The following is a 20,803-nucleotide window of genomic DNA, read 5'->3' as shown; positions in this document are numbered from 1 at the left end:
ATTTTTAAAATATTTTTATTGTTTTAGCAAAACATGATTTGAATACATTTTTTAAATGAATTTGAACATAAAACAAAACACATTCTACAAAACTAACCTATATTGCATGAAATTGACTATTGCGAAATACAAACACTACTAGTTAAGTTATTAGCTGTTTACCCGCTCTTTTCTTTTTCGGAGTTTCATTATGTTTTTTAGCATGTTCTACATTCAAACGCAAACCTACACCACCGGTAATACGTACTGCACCCAATGACACCGGTAATACGTACTGCACCCAATGACACCGGTAATACGTACTGCACCCAATGACACCGGTAATACGTACTGCACCCAATGACACCGGTAATACGTACTGCACCCAATGACACCGGTAATACGTACTGCACCCAATGACACCGGTAATATGTACTGCACCCAATGACACCGGTAATATGTACTGCACCCAATGACACCGGTAATACGTACTGCACCCAATGACACCGGTAATATGTACTGCACCCAATGACACCGGTAATATGTACTGCACCCAATGACACCGGTAATATGTACTGCACCCAATGACACCGGTAATACGTACTGCACCCAATGACACCGGTAATACGTACTGCACCCAATGACACCGGTAATACGTACTGCACCCAATGACACCGGTAATACGTACTGCACCCAATGACACCGGTAATACGTACTGTACCCAATGACACCGGTAATACGTACTGCACCCAATGACACCGGTAATACGTACTGCACCCAATGACACCGGTAATACGTACTGCACCCAATGAGAAGCACTTTACATTCATATTCTATCTGAGTTTAAGTTTGGATGTATTTCCAAAATATCTATTGAGAAATATATTGATGTTAATGACACAGAGGGATGAGCAATTAACTCAATTTACTTGCATCTTTATTGCGTGCATAGTACGGAGTCACTTTTAGTGCGCGTTCACATCTTTATTGCGTGCATAGTACGGAGTCACTTTTAGTGCGCGTTCACATCTTTATTGCGTGCATAGTACGGAGTCACTTTTAGTGCGCGTTCACATCTTTATTGCGTGCATAGTACGGAGTCACTTTTAGTGCGCGTTCACACACATCAGATTTATAGCAATTTTTCACAATCCCTATTACTAATGCTACATTTGTTTATGTAAACACATAATACAAAACTAAGTTGAATCAAGTACAATACCTAAATGGTAAATCCAATTGACACATGGAATATATGGTTTTACTTCATTTGAATAAAATATGAAAATACGATATTATATATAATTATATTTATAATAATATCTTTAATTTAATACTTTCTGGGAAGTACAAGAAGAGAAGAGGGTCCAACCACTACATCCCTTATCCCCATCATTCTGACAGCTTTGTTCTTAAATCTCTGGAACACATGACCTTCTCTTGAGGATCATGTCACTTCACAAAACCTTGCCAACATACTTGGAATGCATGTATAAAGACACAAAGACAACATCCTTGCATTGTTTCTGTAATACAAAAAAAAAAGGTTATATTGCTTACCAACATGACAAACATCACCATAATCAACTATTATTCTAAAATCTTTCCAGTCATATGATATGCACAGTCACATAATGAACACCATATTTGACCCAAGTATAGTGATGGGTGACCTACGTATGACATTTTGTGGGGTGGGGGGTGGATGGGCATAACAATGAACCTTACTAGTCTTGCATTCTGAATTTAGCCTAAATTTGGTTGGGATTATACGATTTTTTATATCACAGCCATACATGAATACGAGTAAATTATTAAATTTGAAGTAAAAATCATAATAAAAACTACACCGTATAAAAACTAACCAATTCACAAAAGTGCACCCTCTACAGCTTCTAATTGACAACATACCAATCATTATTACTAATTCATTACCACCAAATTCATTGATGGAACCTCAGGTCCACCTGCACCCAATCCCAGTATCATTTCATTTGAACTGCAAAAGGGATTATCACACCAAGAACCATGCAAAACTATATATTTTTTAATCATCTGTACTAAGTACACCACTACTACAGTACACCACACTTGTTTATTTTAGCTCAAATTCAATTTACATTAATTATTACTTTAAGTACAACCCAACTAAACAAATTACAATTTTATTTGAACATGCAGATGATCAAATAAACGGCTCAGTTTAATATGCGCTTTAAAAATCCTCGCAAACTCCAATTTTTGGTTGAGACATATTGTTATTGGTAATTCAGGTCTGTACGTTGACTTAAAAATTTAGTAAATAACCTAATAAGTGTACTTTACTGATATTAATGGCCATCAGAAAAATTAAAAAGGTTAATTGAATATTAATAGCTAGGATATCACCTCATTTACGCAAGTCTTGTGGCCATATTCACCAATCACACTTAAATATGAGATATATGTATGTATATATTATAATTCATTTAACTCAATAAATATTTCCCATAATGCATTCACTTAGGCTAAGGGACACCCTTAAAATTAAATGTGAATGGTGAATACGGTCACTAGTCACCATGATATTGAAAATCCTCTGTTGCAGAACATGTTTAACAAAATTATTGGCCAATTGTATTGTAAAAAAATTTATTACTAAAAAATAATATAATTTTATTAACATTTTATAAATGTTGTCCAAATGATAAACATAGACCACTCTCATTAATCAGTTCCACAACTAAGTCCGCACCACCCCAAAACTTTTTTATAAGCGACACTTCGTTTATTTGATCAGTAAGTATAGAAACTAAATTGTTAAAATGCGTGTTGTGATTACCATGTGGAATTATATAAAAGCTGAACCCCTGCAGATGCTCACTATTTACTTTGATGCTTATTATTATCCTTGTGATAAAGTTCATTGGATTTGATGTATTGAACGACAGGGTCAGGAACTAGGTAGCGTATGCTCTCATTGCGGTTCAGTGCTCGTCTGTAAAATGAAGAGACATGGAGAAAATTCACTCTGGAAAAGGCGAGATTCTGGATATAAGCCTGTGGGCAGGAATTTTACAGGGAGTTTGTTTTTCCAAAAAAGTGGCACAAAATGTTACGAGCAAGTCAAGTTGTTAATTTGAAAAGTTTGTTTACCCCTCTGACTACGTGCTTGGAATATGCTGGCTGTGTGATCCCTTAAAATGAAGGAAGCATGAATTTAAGGTAAGGAATCATAGGTTCAAAACCTGTACCATCAGGGAACATTGAAATATAATTAATTTCTTCTCATCTTGTGTCATAATGCTTGTTTTTATCTATCTATTTATTACCATCTTTACTGAGGGTAGCCTATCCAGTTCCTAATGGAACTGATCATTTAGGGTCCTCAATAAAACATACATACAGTAAAACACATAAAATATTGAATATTCAAATGACATAAAATAGGCATAAAAATGTACAGTGGTTATAAAAATTCATATAGAAGTTAAAATCGTTGACAGATAAAATATATATATATACACAATACGAACAATATTAGCTGGAAATAAATTCTTTAAGTTCACGTTTAAAGGGAATAATATTTTCAGATTGTCGAATGATTTTAGGAATCATTTTAAAATACATAGGCGCTTTATAACTGAAACATTGTTTAAAAATCTCTAATGAAGGTCGAGGAACAATATAATTACAATTAGAGATTGATCTGGTAGTTGGTCGACCTCCGGGCTGAGTCCTGGTTAACATGCGAATGTAAACCGGAACGGTATTGATGGAAGCCCGATAGGCGAGACAACCAATTTGAAACTGATAACGGTGAAAAACGGATGAGATGGAAAGGGTGTTATCAATAAGGTGGGATGGGGTATGAGGGTGAACTTTCAAAATAACTCTTTTAGCTCTATTTTGAAGTTTCTGGACTTTAGCAACGAGTGGTGCTCGTGAGCCCCAGAGAGAACAACAATAGTCAATATGAGGTAAAACAAGAGCATCCCAAGGGATGGATTTTGAATAAGACATAAAGATGTTGGTCCCAAAAAATTCACTTTTCAAAAGCAATATGGGAGAGTGGCCCAGTGTGTGACCATAGTGGGTGGATACGTACTGTGCTGTGGCCGATGTGGACAAGTAGAGGGCTAGGCCTAACCTGCACAGACCTCCCACATACATTTCCTTACTTTCCATTTGTTAGACTGAGGACAATTAATAACACATTAGTTGTATTTGGTACTCTTTTAGAATAGAAATTATTAGAATATACTCTTTATAAAATTACCTAAGGTTGGTAACCTAATATAAAATTGTTTTGTTCGTTTTTTATACACAATTATTGTTCCATCATACCTTATCCTTGTTGAACTCACTTCATTGTAAATCCACTCAGTGACAATATGAATATTCGTCTGTAAAATCATAATAACAAAAGGTTGGAGATTAAATCAAAGTAGAATATTAATATATACAGTAGTTTTATGAAATGATATATTGTATTAGATACACCATTAGTTTATCGCCAAATTTGTTATGTTAAATTGTTCATGTTTGTATAAAGCTAGGTTCCTACTAGGATACCACCAAGTATCTCGAGCAAGTTGACTAATGACAAGCGACAGTTCACATTGCTTATGATTGGTCAAATTACTTGCATTACGTGATTGCATTGCATCCTAGTGGGAACCAAGCTCAAATATGTTATTTTATATTTTAAAATGAAAAGCTAAACTTCAATTTCTATCTTTTGCATTTAATTATATTTTTCAAAATTTACAGGGGGCATATTTGGTTCACCATGATGCGGATTAGATATTTGAGTGTGACGAGATTAGGTGTATAAAACTTACAAAATTTCTATAAAGAACATCAGATTCGTAAACAAACTTATGAGGATTGGATCCTTCTCTAGTTATCACAACAAGTCCATGTTTATTAACAATATATTCCATCTGAAAAAAATTTATAAAAACCACATTTATATAGTGAATGTTATTATATTATTAATTTAATTTTGTTCATGTTTACTTCTACACTTAAGGTTTCTGTAAGCTAAAAAATGAAAAAATTGTTTTTAATTTAAAGATGTATTGTCCCTTGAAACACAAAAAAATGAAGGTCAAAATATTCTAAATTTAAAGTGGCCATATCAAAGTAATATTAAAGTTATTCACTTTAAGTCGAAAATTTGAGCCAAAAACAACAAGTTTACGTAATTAACAGGTAAATTAGTTTGATTACTTTTCATCTGGAAAATCGTCACGAGCGACAGTAAACAAAGATTTCAAACCATGAGTATGCATTATGTATATACTAAATTAGGTTTGTTTACAACTCGTCACGGTTAAGTAGGTATTTTCACACAGATCATGAGGAAGTTTTATGATTATGCATATAGAGTAGCCAAACAAGCGCGTTGCATTATGAGATATGTTTTGATCGAAAACTTTGACTGGAAGTCAAAGTTATTTTTTGAACAAAAAAACGTCTGTATTTCAGTTAAATAATTTTTTTTTCAACTAATTTTTGGTGAAAGTTAATATCTATTATAATACTTCAAAATTACCCACTTTTTTTGTAAAGATTTTTGTAAAATTTTTTTTGGAATTAGTCAAAGGGACAATACATCTTTAACTTTCATTTTATAATTATGCTTTCTACTGTGATAGGTGTCTCATAGAGCAGTGGGCGAGATTGCACATGCAACAACTTTTATCTCCGTTAAAAGACCCTTTGTGTCGATATGCCACCAATATGTTATCAACTCACATCTTGATCAGACCAAAGTCCAGGAACTGCAAAAGACTCGAGAAGATCAGCACCACACAATAACTTGATTTCTATGTCGCCCTCTATTTGATCTTGAGCTGTCAATAACAACATTATTTAATACAGTTATGTTTTTATTTGTTAAAAAGGGCAACAGGATTGGTTCATAAGCCATCATGTGACTATCCGTGCAATGATCGAAAATAATAAAACCTCGAAAAGTGTCTGATCAATATTTAAGTTTGATTTCTATAATCAACGCTGCTGCATCAACAGATGATTTTAAATTTTCCCTACAGTGGTCACAAAGCATGCAGCATACAAATTTGTGTACACACTGTGTAGAGATAATAACATCATAAGCCAGTGATGTTCATTGAACTTAAATGGCAGTCACACTCACAATTTATAAAAAATAATTCAGCAAAGCCCTGTTCACAACAAATTTGAGAGCGCTCATTGGGGCAAAGTCGCATTTAGTAGGAGAGGAACCAGGCTTTACTCAAAATATTAATACAATAACTATTTTCCAAGGCAAAACTAAAGCAATTTATAACTTAATAATAATAATAGTATAATCTGATATCCATGCTAGAAAAATGCAGGTTGGTGTACAGTATTGAGGTATACACAACAAGTGTGATGTGTTTTTCATTTTCATATTTTTGATGTTTTTTATATTTAATCTTAAAGGCCAGGTGCGGGCAAAAAATTTCTATTGATCATACATTCCAATAATTATCGATCTATAGTTTCCCCTATGTTTCATAATTTTTGGCATTTAATTTGTGTTACACGAGCTTGTTGAAAATAAGCACTTTCTTATCAGTGGGGGGATAGTTCAAATTACACAGTAAATTCTCTATTCTTTTGTACACAAATTTTGTAAATAGAGAGGCATTTTAAAAAGCTATGAAAAATAAACAGTGTGGTAAAAAATGTTATCAGATGACTAAATATAGGTAATATAACTTGAATATACATTTCTGGTATTTTTATTCAACTTCAGATTTTTATTTTCATGCTATAGCAAAAATTATCCACTGTATATCCACCATCTTTTTTCACCTTCTAGGGAGTCACCAGACATGTTATTACATTAGGTTTACTACCTAACTACTGAAAAAAAGTCTTCCTGGTTTTTATGGAAGAATTTTGCCAAATTTTGTATTTGACCATATTAAGGAAAATTCATGTTTTTTCATCTTGATTTCTGTTACAAATATTTGATTTATGTACAATTAACCAAATATTATATTTAAAATTCATGCCTGTACCTGAGCTTTAAGAGTTTTATCTGTGTACAAACAACAAATTTTAAATATTCATTCATTTAAAGGTCAGCGGCGGTCAATCAAATAACCATTATTTCGCATTGCAGTAATAACACGGCAATAACGGGTTAAATTCCAATACCAATCGAATAAAGGTATTTTAACTATTATTTTGAGAATGCTGTATAACTAGTTACTTAAAATGTGGTTCGATTTCTTATTTGCATTGTTGGTAATTGGTTATTTGTTCACAAAGAATCAAAAACAGAAATACACAACATAAACACACATGAATAAATATTGTAGAAATTTCAGTCTAAACACTCAGTGAAGAAAGCACATGCAGAAATTCAAATATTTGTGATGGTGTACATTTTACTGTACCTTCTGAATGTACAAAACGCTGGGTATTAGGTATTGATGGTGTCAACTTGACTGGCTTGTAACGACCTTGTAGTCGTGGCGATACTCTTGAATTATTTTCTTCATTGTCTTTGTTAAATTACAGTAATAAAAACAAATGATGAATGAAAAGAAAAACAAGGATCTGTACTGTGTTGTCACCCGATTCTCTGTAATTGTATATAGTAGTACAGTATTTCTACATAGCATTATATGTTCAGTAGCATAGCAAATTCTGTGATACAGTGTCACATAGGTATCACATGTAGTGCCAGTATTATGTTAATGTAATAGGCTTATGGGCTATGATACAAGCATCACATGTGATACATATGCAACACAGTACAGTCAACTCTCCCAATACCGGACACCTTTATGCCGGCCAAATAAGTCTGGTTTTCCGGAAAGTCTGGTATTCGGAATGTGTTTTTAATGGTAAATATAAATTTGGGACCTTTTGGTCCTCAAAAAAAGTCTGGTATTGGGAGAGTTTCTGGTTTTCGGAGAGTCCGGTATTGGGAGAGTTGACTGTACCAAGAATCAGCTATTGTAATAAAGGTGAAGATGTTTGAAAAGGGGTTTGTTTGAGACATGTTATGTCATATACTATTTGTCTTGTCCTTCAGATGGGTCGTTAAGCCGTGCAAAGGCACATGTGCAAAATAACGATATCATTACACAATTTGGGGATTGTGATAAGCAACAAAAAAAATTGCAATTTCTAATTATTTTGCTTTGAATCATACATTCTTTTTCATAGTGAAATGTGGTTGTTAAGCTCTGTCTACACTATCAAACTTTATGTGACAAAGAAATATGATGTGTCCATATATGGACATGATGATATCATATCACTACCATATTTAAGCATATCACTACCATATTTGGGGACATCACACTTTTTTTGTCAAACTAGTTTGATAGTGTAGACAGAGGTTAACACTACCATTTTGAAGAGTACAGCTTCTTATCATCTATTATGTTACTGTATGCAGCGGTGAGCGTCCACTGGCTAAACCCAGGGGCACTGGAGCTTACAGTGGCACCTGAGCAGAGCCTAGAGGAAGCATGCTTTAAAATATGTTGAAAAAGCCTTGGAGGGCCACTGCGTTGCGCCACTGAGTGTATGGATCTCAAGCTTGATGACTGGTTTAAATACTGACCTTGCGTACTCTCTCCTTGGTTCGGTCTCCGTCTTTTTACCCCTCTTGATTGTGCATCTTTATTTGTCATATACTTTGCTGGTGTAGTCTGTTGATGATGTTTTAATACCTAAACAAGTAACATTTGACATTTAGAACTGAAAAATCAATTATTATTATTATATATGTCTTGGAACAAATTAACAAGGATTATAGTCTTTTTCATGTTTACTACTAAATAGCCTCAGATAGTTATATATTACATACAATGTAAGAATACATTTCTATTTATTTTAAATTATATTTTACAATAGTAATTTAAAAAAGGTAAAGGTATTTATCTTAGTCCTCGTGCTTAACTGGAAACTGAGGAAATTCGGATTAGGCCCTCTACGGACCCAAGAAAGCCAGCAGTGCAGCGCCTACCAGATCAGCCCACCGGGAGGCGATCCCCTACTCATTTCGAATAGTGTACCAAGTTCTTTAACGTGCACTGTTAAGTACACGGGACCAACGGCTTTACATCCCATCCGAAGGCGAAGGCAATGAGAGTAAAGCATCTTGCCTAAGGATGTAATTAGTATGGTACAGATAACCTTGAACCCATGCCTATCACATGCTAGTCCGATATTACCAATACACCATCACTCTCCAGTATATACAGCACCCGCCACGATTTCTAGACAGTCTGCCATCCAGAACGCAACCGGGCCCAACGTTGCTTAACTTCAGTGATCTGACGAGAACCGGTGTTTCAACGCAGTATGGCCGTATATAAAAAAATATGGAACGCTTTACGATTTTGCGTGTCATCCTTTTAGTTCATTTATGAATGTTGCTTTGTATTTTTTCACAAAGAAATAATCAATATTTTGCTCTATTATTATATAAATATTGATTCATGTTATAGTTTCTATAATATTATTAGTGTTAAAGCTTCATAATACAAAAGAAAGGAGAATTGAAAAATAAATTGTAAAAAATAGAAACTATGTTGTTTGTTTCAATATTGATGTTCAGCAAGTATTATTTGTTATTTATATTTTAAGCAATTGTACCCAGTGTGCCAAGGCCATTTCCTTTTACTGATTCACCTTCCTGGTAATATATTTGTAAAGCTAGTCTCTGTGATATGTCTTTTGTTTTTGTAAAATTGTTATTGTGTCCTGCACATCTGATTGACATTAAATAATAAATGACCTTTTACATTGAAAAGTACCTTAGCAGTTGGATGCCATTTGTTCTGTTCACATTCCCATGAATCAACTTTGATCCAATCAGAACTCTGCAGGGCTAGACGACACATCTCCAAGCGATGTACGCTATCAATTAAATCCTGAGAGTTAAAAGAAAGATTGTCACGTTTTAGTTAGTATAGAATTTTATTTAATTAAAAAGAAAAACTGAAAATAATTATAGCAAGAGAACACTGTGAATGTAACTTGTAAAATTGTAATAAAATATTATTATTATATTTCTCACTAAAATAAATTACTTTCTCCCATAAATGGGTAGTGCTCAGAATCATCAGAAAGAATGAATCTTGTATTGAGATTGTAAAGTTTGAATATCTGTTACCTTCTTTCCATAGGCATCATTTACAGGTGAAATAATACCACCAAGAACTTTATAGTTTCCAGTACGATGTAGATAATCTTTTGCAATTTCTGTAAAAAACAATATCAATAATTATTGATTAAATATATTATAACATCATGAATCAATCATCATGTCATGGATATATGGTCCAGAGTGGAGGGAAAATTTGATCAGCCTAGAGGCTACTTTAACAGTAGCTGCATAGATACACCATCCTTTATTCGGTTTCGATCCAAGTCGGCCCTAAACCGTCTCGGCCAAAGTCAAGTCGGCCCCAAGTCAACTCGGCCTCAAGTCAACTCGGCCTCAAGTCAACTCGGCCTCAAGTCAACTCGGCCTCACGTCAACTCGGCCAAAATATAATCGGTCAACTCGGCCCCGTTAAAGTATGGAACGCAAAAAGTGCAAATGAAGGGGATTGATAAAATAATATTTCTTCACAATTTTTTAACTATGAATAATTCTGACTTTTAATGAATATTATTATTTAGACAATAATATATTTAGCCAAAAAAATAGGAATGATTTCACCAACTTTCCTTTATTTACGTTTAATAAAATTTCGTAGCTGAGCCTCCCTGCGCGTTTGCCAGCTTTTTCGATATCTACAACTGCTACATGTTTTCGCTGACCGGGGGATTCCCCTTTTTAAAAAACGCAAATCATGCACAAAAACGATGTACGATCATTTTTTCTACGGCCAAATGGTGGAACGTAGGCCTCCGTCTTCGATTTCCTAAAATACGGTACCTGCACGTGTTTTTTGTAACATGCGGGTACTTCTATTCATATCGGCAATGAGTTCATTTTTTTATATGATATTATATTTTTTATTTCTTCATTTTTTTTAAAACGTGGATAGTAAGAATCGTAATAATATTAAGCACTTTTTGCGTTCCATAATTTATTGTGGCCGAGTTGACCGATTAGTTTTTGGCCGAGTTGACGTGAGGCCGAGTTGACTTGAGGCCGAGTTGACTTGAGGCCGAGTTGACTTGGGGCCGACATGACGTGGGGCCGACTTGACTTTGGCCGAGACGGTTTGGGGCCGACTTGACCTGCACCCCTTTATTCACAGAGAAAGGCTAGGAATTCATTCATTACACTATAGTAGCTAGGCCTAGCACTGTACTACTAGCTACTTTAGTCTAGGCCTAACCTACTGTAGTAGTAGTAGACACCTGTTCAAACAAGGTCACAAAACAGTCATTTTTTCATTTTGATTTTGATTGTTATTAATATTATTGTTTATTTTTTTTTTTTTTTCCGAGAATGTTTTGGGCCCGATCGTCTTGTTTGTTGGGCCCGATCGTCTGGGCCGATCGTCTCTGGGCCCGATCGTCTTGAAGTGGGCCCGATCGTCCGTCGTCCCGATCGTCTGATAACCCATCCATCGACCTATCAAGGCCTAGCTAGTAGTAGGCTAGGCTAGGCCCTAGAAAATATACCATGTTAAGAGGTACTTATAATTGTCAAAATTGCTAAGCTAAATAAACAAATAAAAGTATGCTGGGATCACTTACCAAACATTCTCAAATGCATATTTGTTATCGGATTAAATGAACCACAGCATAGTAAAAGGACTCGTGTACAACTTGAGGAAGCCATTTTTCGCTCGTAAAAAAACAGCAACAACAAAAACAACAAGATAAGATAAGATAGGATAAGAGGCACGAGGCACGTATGAAATATTGAGGTATATTCAGAGCGTCATATTTCGACGATCGAGCATTCTCTACTTCTACGGAGCGCCATTTATGCCTTTATTTACTTCCGAAATAGAAATAGTACTACGGTAACTGGTTCAGTGGATCAACTTTAGCACCAGAGAAGCACAGTGATATAAAATAGAAATAAGTCACTAATTTGTTCGTATGTTAATACACTGTGCTCAAGTGGACCCAACTTGGAGCCAGTAGAGCAAAGTGATATAAAATAGAAATAATTAAGTCACTGAATTTTAATATCTTTTTGTATTAAGCATATTTGAATACCTACCGGTATGGTACCATACATGTTCGACAATACAGTGTCACATATCTCTATTAAAAAATTTAAAAAAAATAAAAAAATATCCGTCGAGGTTCGAACCCCAGCCGATAGCACTCAAAACTGAGCATTACCCGTTACGCCACCAACTACATGACTGAAAAGCTGATAATAGTCTATTTATACGTGTATTACGTAATTGTTCATTACGTCATAAATATCATATTAACCTTGCTAAAACCAAAATGATCAGTTAGCTCAGTCGTCTGAGCGTTGTGTTAACAACACGTATGTCGTGGGTTGGATTCCCACGCTGGTCGGTGGAATAGAGTTAAGGCTATGCGAGCCACTGTGTTTGGGGTTCACAGATCACACGTCCCCCTTTCCACCACACATCATGAGGCGACAACATCAATACATCTGGTGATGTGGTGGAAACGACCCTAAAAGGCTGTGGCAGGGCCTTAGTGCTGAGGCAGGGAGAGCACATTTACCATCTTTTTTTTTTTTTTGGCTCTCGCAAACTGATTTGGTGGTTTAAATGTTATGTTTAGCGCCCTCAATTTATTTTAATGTAAAAAAGGGGAATTAATTGACGTCGTTACGTGTTTAGAAGAGAATTAATTTTATCTCATCGTAGTTTGGTATGGCGTGCGTTTGTTATGCAAATGAGTATGCACATGTGCTGTGGGAAAGATGGTATTGTTAGTCATTCGCGATCAACACAACACTTTTCATTTATATTTTGTTAATCTTTTACATTAGAATTGTAATTCTACCGTTGTTACACATAACTTTTAAATATCCGTTTCATGCAAGATATTGTATTGTAGGCCTACTAATATGTTGTGAATAAAAGTTTATGGTAGAATAAATAAATAAATATGTTTTAAGCGGATCTTCGAAATTGAATTGGGTTTTTTAAAACCCAACCTAAAATTGGCATCTGGATAGTTGAAATTTAACATTATAATTATCAAAGGTGATAATTGTAATTGTTTTCTAAATTTATAGAAATATTAAAAATTAGTAAGCAGGCTTTTGTGTGCTAGTTCTGTTTGTATTTCATAATTTTGTTTTGTTGAATTACCGTCATGGCCGCGTGCATTGCATGTCTCACACTTGGGAAACAATCACCATTGTACGGCTGGTCCTGAAGACTTATATATTTCGTTTCATAACTTCCGGGGAATAAGCTTTCATTCTTAGCTCTGCCTTAACCATGGTGAGCTTAACTGGAGACTTAATATTTAATTTCATATTTCAATAAATATTTTTCAAAATTGTCTTTGCTCAGCCCCAATCACGGTGGGTTAGTGAAGACTCTTATATATCATGGTTCAACATACTATAGGTGTCATTTCTGGGGACCTTGTAGTTATTTTAAACAGTTTGGTATGCCGTGCGTTGTTATGCAAATGAGTTTGTGCAAGTGTAATGGGGAAGATGGTATTGTTAGTCCTACGCGGTGAACACGCCACAAAATTAAATTTAAAAGTTAAATTTTGATTTTGTTAATCTTTATTAGAAATTCAAATCATGTAAAGATACAATTTTCCGGGCGGGAATCTAGAAACTTTCCTCCTTTAGTTTACAAAAGTAATCTCGAAAAGAACCCCATATGGAAAAGAAGCTTATCCATGGAAAAGAAGCTTATCCGTTGAAAAGAAGCAACCGTACCGAAGAGTACTAAACAATCAGGAACACCTCAATTTTAATGTAAAAAATGAATTAATTATCTTCGTTACGTGTTGAGAAGAGAATGTATCTCTCATCATAGTTTGGTATGCCGTTCGTTGTTATACAAATGAGTTTGTGCAGGTGTAGTGGGAAAGATGGTATTGTTAGTCATTCGCGGTCAACGCGCCCCACTGTTAAATTTTGATTTATTGATGTATTGTCCCTTTGACGAATTCCAAAAAAATTTTTTTTTTTAAATTTCGAAAAAAAAGTGGGTCATTTTGAAGTATCATAATAGTTATTAACTTTCACCAAAAATTAGTCAAAAAATAATAATTTAACCGAAATACAGATGTTTTTTTGTTCAAAAAATAACTTTGACTTCCAGTCAAAGTTTTCAATCAAAACATATCCCATAATGCAATGCGCTTGTTTGGCTACTCTGTATGCATAATCATAAAACTTCCTCGCGATCTGTGTGAAAACACCTTCTCAACCGTGATGAGTTGAAAACAATCCTAATTAGCATCATGCATAATGCATACTCATGGTTTGAAATCTTTGTTTACTTTCTCAGACGATTTCTCAGACGAAATGTAATCTAATTAATTTACCTGTTAATTACGTAAACTGTTGTTTTTGGCTCGAATTTTCGACTTAAAGTGAATAACTTTAATATTACTTTGATATGGCCAATTTAAATTTAGAATATTTTTTTTTTTTCATTTTTTGTGTTTCACGGGACAATACATCTTTAATCAATGTTGCAACATTGGTAGCGAAATGTCCGATTCTTTATAGTAGTTTGGTGTGTATGGTCGCACCGTCCCAGAATAAACATGTTTTAAACAGATAGTCTCAGATAGTTTTTGTATGGGGTTAATGGAGAGTGAAATAAGATCAAATATAGAATATTTGCAAAGATTCCGATTTCCGACCAATTTCGAAGTTAATTCCGCCGCCGGGCTAGGCCATAGGCATATACGAAGTCGAGTTGTTAAAGTAGAAAACCCCACTTAAAATGTTGAAGTCACATCTGGATAGTTGAAATTTTAACATTATCATAATTATCATAGGGGACTATGTATAGTAATAAGTATGAGTAAGTGCATTTCTGGGCTCTATTTTCATTGATCTGCCTCAACCATGGATGGGCTAGTACTGGAGACTTAATATTTAATTTTATATTTCAATGAATAGGTGCACTTTCCGGGTAACAAGCTCATATATTGTCCTGGTGAGTCTTATATAGTTTGTTTCATTCAAATCATGTAACGCCATATTTTTTCGGAACCTACCCACATACAGCTCTTTTTTTCAAAAATTTTCTTTGCTCAGCCCCAAGCATGGTGGGGTACTGAAGATTCTTATGCATGTTGTTTGAAAACATAATAGATGTCATTTCGGGTACCTTGTAGCTCTATTTTAAACAGTTTGGTATGTGCGTGCGTTGTTATACAAATGAGTCTGTGCAGGTGTATTATGGTAAAGATGGTATGTTAGTCATTCGCGGTCAACACGCCACACTGTTAAATTTTGATGCTGTTAATTATTTACATTAGAAGATTTTTCAAATCATGTAAATAAAATATTTTCCGGGCGGGAAGCTAGCAGTTCCTCTCGTCGTTTAGTTTGCAAAAGTAATCTTGAAAAGAACTCCATGTGGAAAAGAAGCCCACCCAAGAGTACTAAAAATGAAGGAGCACATGGGTTTCTTTTCGAGGTTTTATGGCAGTCTATTTAAACTTTGTTTCTGATTTAAAAAAAGTTCCACTTGACATTTACAATCCTCAAAATATCTCTCTTTCAAAATAAAAGAAAAACAATATTCATTATTTTCCATTAAAAAAAAAATCCACTGGCGCCAAATTGGGTCCACTTGAACACAGTGTATTAACACACGAAAAGATTGAAACTTGAGTGACTTTATTTCTATTTTATATCACTGCTCTCCTGGTACCAAATTGTGTCCACTTGAGCACAGTGTTTTATACGAAAAGATATTAAAATTTAGTGAGTTTATTTCTATTATCACTGTGCTCCACTGGGGCCAAATTAGGTCCACTTGAGCACATTGTATTAACATACGAAAAGATATCAAAATTTAGTGACTTTATTTCTATTTTATTTTTTTATTAAACCTTATTTTGTGAGGGTGACCCTAAACAACATATGCAGACAGTCAAAAACATATATGAAAAAACTATGTTCAAAAAATATAAAAATTTATATATGTACTTAAATACAAAAATATAGCTTAAAATACTATACAAAACGTTGAGTTTTTTCTTTTGGGATTAAATATTTTTTTAGAGCAGACTTAAAATTATTTATTGTTAACGCATTTCTTAGTTTGGTGGGTAGCAAATTCAGGTATGTTGGTGCTCTATAGATGAAGCTGTTCTTAAAAGTTTCAGTTTTAGGGAAAGGGACGACAAATTTCCTTTCACTGACACTTCGGGTACATCGATGATTTGGAATTCTGGCAAGACGCAGGACAAGGTATTCCGGAACAAGACCATCTGCAGACCTGTAGGCAAGGCAGCCCAGTTGTAGATGCATGCTATCTTGGACTGTATGAAAATTGAAGGTGTTGTAAATGTTAGTTCGTAGTTTGAGAGGATGTGCTTTAAGTGATGATGAATTACGTAATACACGTATAAATAGACTATTATCATCTGTTCATTCATGTACTACTTTGTGGCCTAAGGGTAATGCTCAGCTTTGGGTGCTCTCAGCTCTAGTAGATCGGGTTCGAACCTCTACAGAATTCTTTTTTTAATGGAAAATAATGAATATTATTTTTATTTCATTTTGAAAGAGAGATATTTTGAGGGTTGTTGAGGAAAATATTTTATTTACATGATTTGAACAATCTTCTAATGTAAAGATTAACAACATCAAGATTTAACAGTGTGGCGTGTTGACCGCGAATGACTACACACCATCTTCACCATAATACACCTGCACAAACTCATTTGCATAACACAACGCACGGCATACCAAACTGTTTAAAATAGAGCTGCAAGGTTCTCCTGAATCTATTATTTTTTCAAACAACATGTATAAGAATCTTCAGTACCCCACCATGCTTGGGGCTGAGCAAATTTTGAGAAATATAGCTGCATTTTGAATTCCAGACGTATATTTTCTTAATGTTTTTGTATGTGACGATGTGCTTAATTGGCGCCAAATTTGGTCCACTTGAGCACAGAGCATACGAATTACAGAACTTAAAATGCTTTACTCATAAAATATATATGCATATATTATGCGTTGTGTTGGTGTGTGCGAGTATACACACATAGCCTGTTTTATATTATATGTATTCATAGTTTTGCTATAATAAAAGAAAGAATCCACATGTACTGGAAGTAATAAACTGAATATCTTCATAAAATGTATAAATAATGATATTATAAAAACACTAATGCTTTTTGTTGATGAACAACTCTAAAATGTATATAGGAAATGTTTTTTTAAATTTTGTATCTATTATGTTGTGTTTATTGTTTTATGTTTTTTATGTAAAAGGGTCCTGCGAAAACAGAAGTGTAAACTTCTCCATGCAGGATCCTTGCCATCATTTATGCTATGAAACTGTATTTATAAACGATGAGTAAATAAATGTGAATTGAAAAGATATTAAAATTCAGTACCGGTAACTTATTACTATCACTGTGCTCCACTGGTGCCGAATTGGGTCCACTTGAGCACAGTTTATTAACATACGAATGAGATATAACATTTTAGTGATTTTATTTCTATTTTATATCCCTCCGCTCCGCTCGTGCCAAATTGAGTCCATTGAGCTCAGTGTATTAGATACAAATGAGATACGGTATTGTATTAAAATGTAGTGACTTTATTTCTATTTTATATAACTGTACTCCCCTTGTGCCAAATTGGGTCCACTTGAGCACAGTGTATTAACATACGAAAAGATATTAAAATTCAGTGACTTATTTCTATTTTATATCACAGTGCTCCCCTGGCTCCAAATCGGGTCCACTTGAGCATAGTGTATATTAAATACGAAAAGATATTAAAATTCAGTGACTTTTTCCATTTTATATCACTGTGCTCCACTGGCGCCAAATTAGGTCCACTTGAGTACAGTGTATTAACATACGAAAATATATTAACATTCAATGACTTATTTCTATTTTCTATCACTGTGCTCTCCTGGCGCCAAATTGGGTCCACTTGAGCACAGTGTATTAACATACGAAAAGATATTAACATTCAGTGACTTATTTCTATTTTATATCACAGTGCTCCCCTGGCTCCAAATCGGGTCCACTTGAGCATAGTGTATGTTAAATACGAAAAGATATTAAAATTCAGTGACTTTTTCCATTTTATATCACTGTGCTCCACTGGCGCCAAATTAGGTCCACTTGAGCACAGGTATTAACATACGAAAATATATTAACATTCGATGACTTATTTCTATTTTATATCACTGTGCTCTCCTTGCGCCAAATTGGGTCCACTTGAGCACAGTGTATTAACATACGAAAAGATATTAAAATTCAGTGACTTTTCTCTATTTTATATCACTGTGCTCCACTGGCTCTAAATTGGGTCCACTTGAGCACAGTGTATTAACATACGAAAAGATATTAAAATTCAGTGACTTATTTCTATTTATATCACTGTGCTCCACTGGCTCCAAATTGGGTCCACTTGAGTATGCACAGTGTATTAACATACGAAAAGATATTAAAATTCAGTGACTTATTTCTATTTTTATCACTGTTCTCCACTGGCGCCAAATTGGGTCCACTTCTTGAGCACAGTGTATTAACATACGAAAAGATATTAACATTCAGTGACTTATTTCTATTTTATATCACTGTGCTCCCCTGGCTCCAAATTGGGTCCACTTCTTGAGCACAGTGTATTAACATACGAAAAGATATTAACATTCAGTGACTTATTTCTATTTTATATCACTGTGCTCCCCTGGCTCCAAATTGGGTCCACTTCTTGAGCACAGTGTATTAACATACGAAAAGATATTAAAATTCAGTGACTTATTTCTATTTTATATCACAGTGCTCCCCTGGCTCCAAATCGGGTCCACTTGAGCATAGTGTATATTAAATACGAAAAGATATTAAAATTCAGTGACTTTTTCCATTTTATATCACTGTGCTCCACTGGCGCCAAATTAGGTCCACTTGAGCACAGTGTATTAACATACGAAAATATATTAACATTCAATGACTTATTTCTATTTTATATCACTGTGCTCTCCTTGCGCCAAATTGGGTCCACTTGAGCACAGTGTATTAACATACGAAAAGATATTAAAATTCAGTGACTTTTTTTCTATTTTATATCACTGTGCTCCACTGGCTCCAAATTGGGTCCACTTGAGCACAGTGTATTAACATACGAAAAGATATTAAAATTCAGTGACTTATTTCTATTTATATCACTGTGCTCCACTGGCTCCAAATTGGGTCCACTTGAGCATGCACAGTGTATTAACATACGAAAAGATATTAACATTCAGTGACTTATTTCTATTTTATATCACTGTGCTCTCCTGGCTCCAAATTGTGTCCACTTGAGCACAGTGTATTAACATACGAAAAGATATTAAAATTCAGTGACTTATTTCTATTTTTTATCACTGTTCTCCACTGGCGCCAAATTGGGTCCACTTCTTGAGCACAGTGTATTAACATACAAAAAGATATTAACTTTCAGTGACTTATTTCTATTTTATATCACTGTGCTCCCTTGGCTCCAAATTGGGTCCACTTCTTGAGCACAGTGTATTAACATACGAAAAGATATTAACTTTCAGTGACTTATTTCTATTTTATATCACTGTGCTCCCTTGGCTCCAAATTGACTTATTTCTATTTTTTATCACTGTTCTCCACTGGCGCCAAATTGGGTCCACTTCTTGAGCACAGTGTATTAACATACGAAAAGATATTAACTTTCAGTGACTTATTTCTATTTTATATCACTGTGCTCCCTTGGCTCCAAATTGGGTCCACTTCTTGAGCACAGTGTATTAACATACGAAAAGATATTAACATTCAGTGACTTATTTCTATTTTATATCACTGTGCTCCCCTGGCTCCAAATTGGGTCCACTTCTTGAGCACAGTGTATTAACATACGAAAAGATATTAACATTCAGTGACTTATTTCTATTTTATATCACTGTGCTCCACTGGCGCCAAATTAGGTCCACTTGAGCACAGTGTATTAACATACGAAAATATATTAACATTCAATGACTTATTTCTATTTTATATCACTGTGCTCCACTGGCGCCAAATTAGGTCCACTTGAGCACAGTGTATTAACATACGAAAATATATTAACATTCAATGACTTATTTCTATTTTATATCACTGTGCTGCTCCCCTGGCTCCAAATTGGGTCCACTTGAGCACAGTGTATTAACATACGAAAAGATATTAAAATTCAATGACTTTTTTCTATTTTATATCACTGTGCTCCCCTGGCTCCAAATTGGGTCCACTTGAGCACAGTGTATTAACATACGAAAAGATATTAAAATTCAGTGACTTATTTCTATTTTATATCACTGTGCTCTCCTGGCGCCAAATTGGGTCCACTTGAGCACAGTGTATTAACATACGAAAAGATATTAAAATTCAGTGACTTATTTCTATTTTATATCACTGTGCTCTCCTGGCGCCAAATTGGGTCCACTTGAGCACAGTGTATTAACATACGAAAAGATATTAACATTCAGTGACTTATTTCTATTTTATATCACTGTGCTCCCCTGGCTCCAAATTGGGTCCACTTGAGCACAGTGTATTAACATACAGTACGAAAAGATATTAGGCCTAATATTCAGTGACTTATTTCTATTTTATATCACTGTGCTCCTCACTGGAGCCAAATTGTGTCCACTTGAGCACAGTGTATTACCATACGAAAAGATATTAAAATTAGTAACTTATTTCTATTTTATATTACTGCGCTCCACTAGTG

The 20,803-nt window shown here is 34.5% G+C and overlaps 1 protein-coding gene across 2 annotated transcripts; it reads right to left on the bottom strand.

Annotated features, from left to right (window-relative positions):
- Nucleotides 1–19: 19 nt before the first annotated feature.
- LOC140047397 (nicotinamide/nicotinic acid mononucleotide adenylyltransferase 3-like) lies at nt 20–11,807 on the bottom strand. Of its 2 annotated transcripts, XM_072092409.1 has the most exons (10): nt 11,662–11,807; nt 10,118–10,206; nt 9,759–9,875; nt 8,561–8,669; nt 7,380–7,487; nt 5,722–5,819; nt 4,803–4,904; nt 4,306–4,364; nt 2,850–2,956; nt 20–1,505 (listed from the first exon to the last, which is right to left on the bottom strand). In XM_072092409.1, exons 1-10 carry the CDS (start codon nt 11,744–11,746, stop codon nt 1,432–1,434), a joined length of 948 nt encoding a protein of 315 aa, XP_071948510.1. In that variant the 5' UTR covers nt 11,747–11,807; the 3' UTR covers nt 20–1,431. The 2 variants fall into 2 exon arrangements, with proteins under 2 accessions (XP_071948510.1, XP_071948511.1); XM_072092410.1 differs by lacking the exon at nt 7,380–7,487 and having other exon boundaries at nt 27–1,505.
- Nucleotides 11,808–20,803: the final 8,996 nt, after the last annotated feature.

The sequence above is a fragment of the Antedon mediterranea genome, chromosome 4 (genome assembly GCF_964355755.1).
Source record: "Antedon mediterranea chromosome 4, ecAntMedi1.1, whole genome shotgun sequence".
Taxonomy (NCBI): domain Eukaryota; kingdom Metazoa; phylum Echinodermata; class Crinoidea; order Comatulida; family Antedonidae; genus Antedon; species Antedon mediterranea.
Note: the sequence above shows the minus strand (reverse complement) of the source record. Positions and strands in the feature narration are given on the sequence as shown.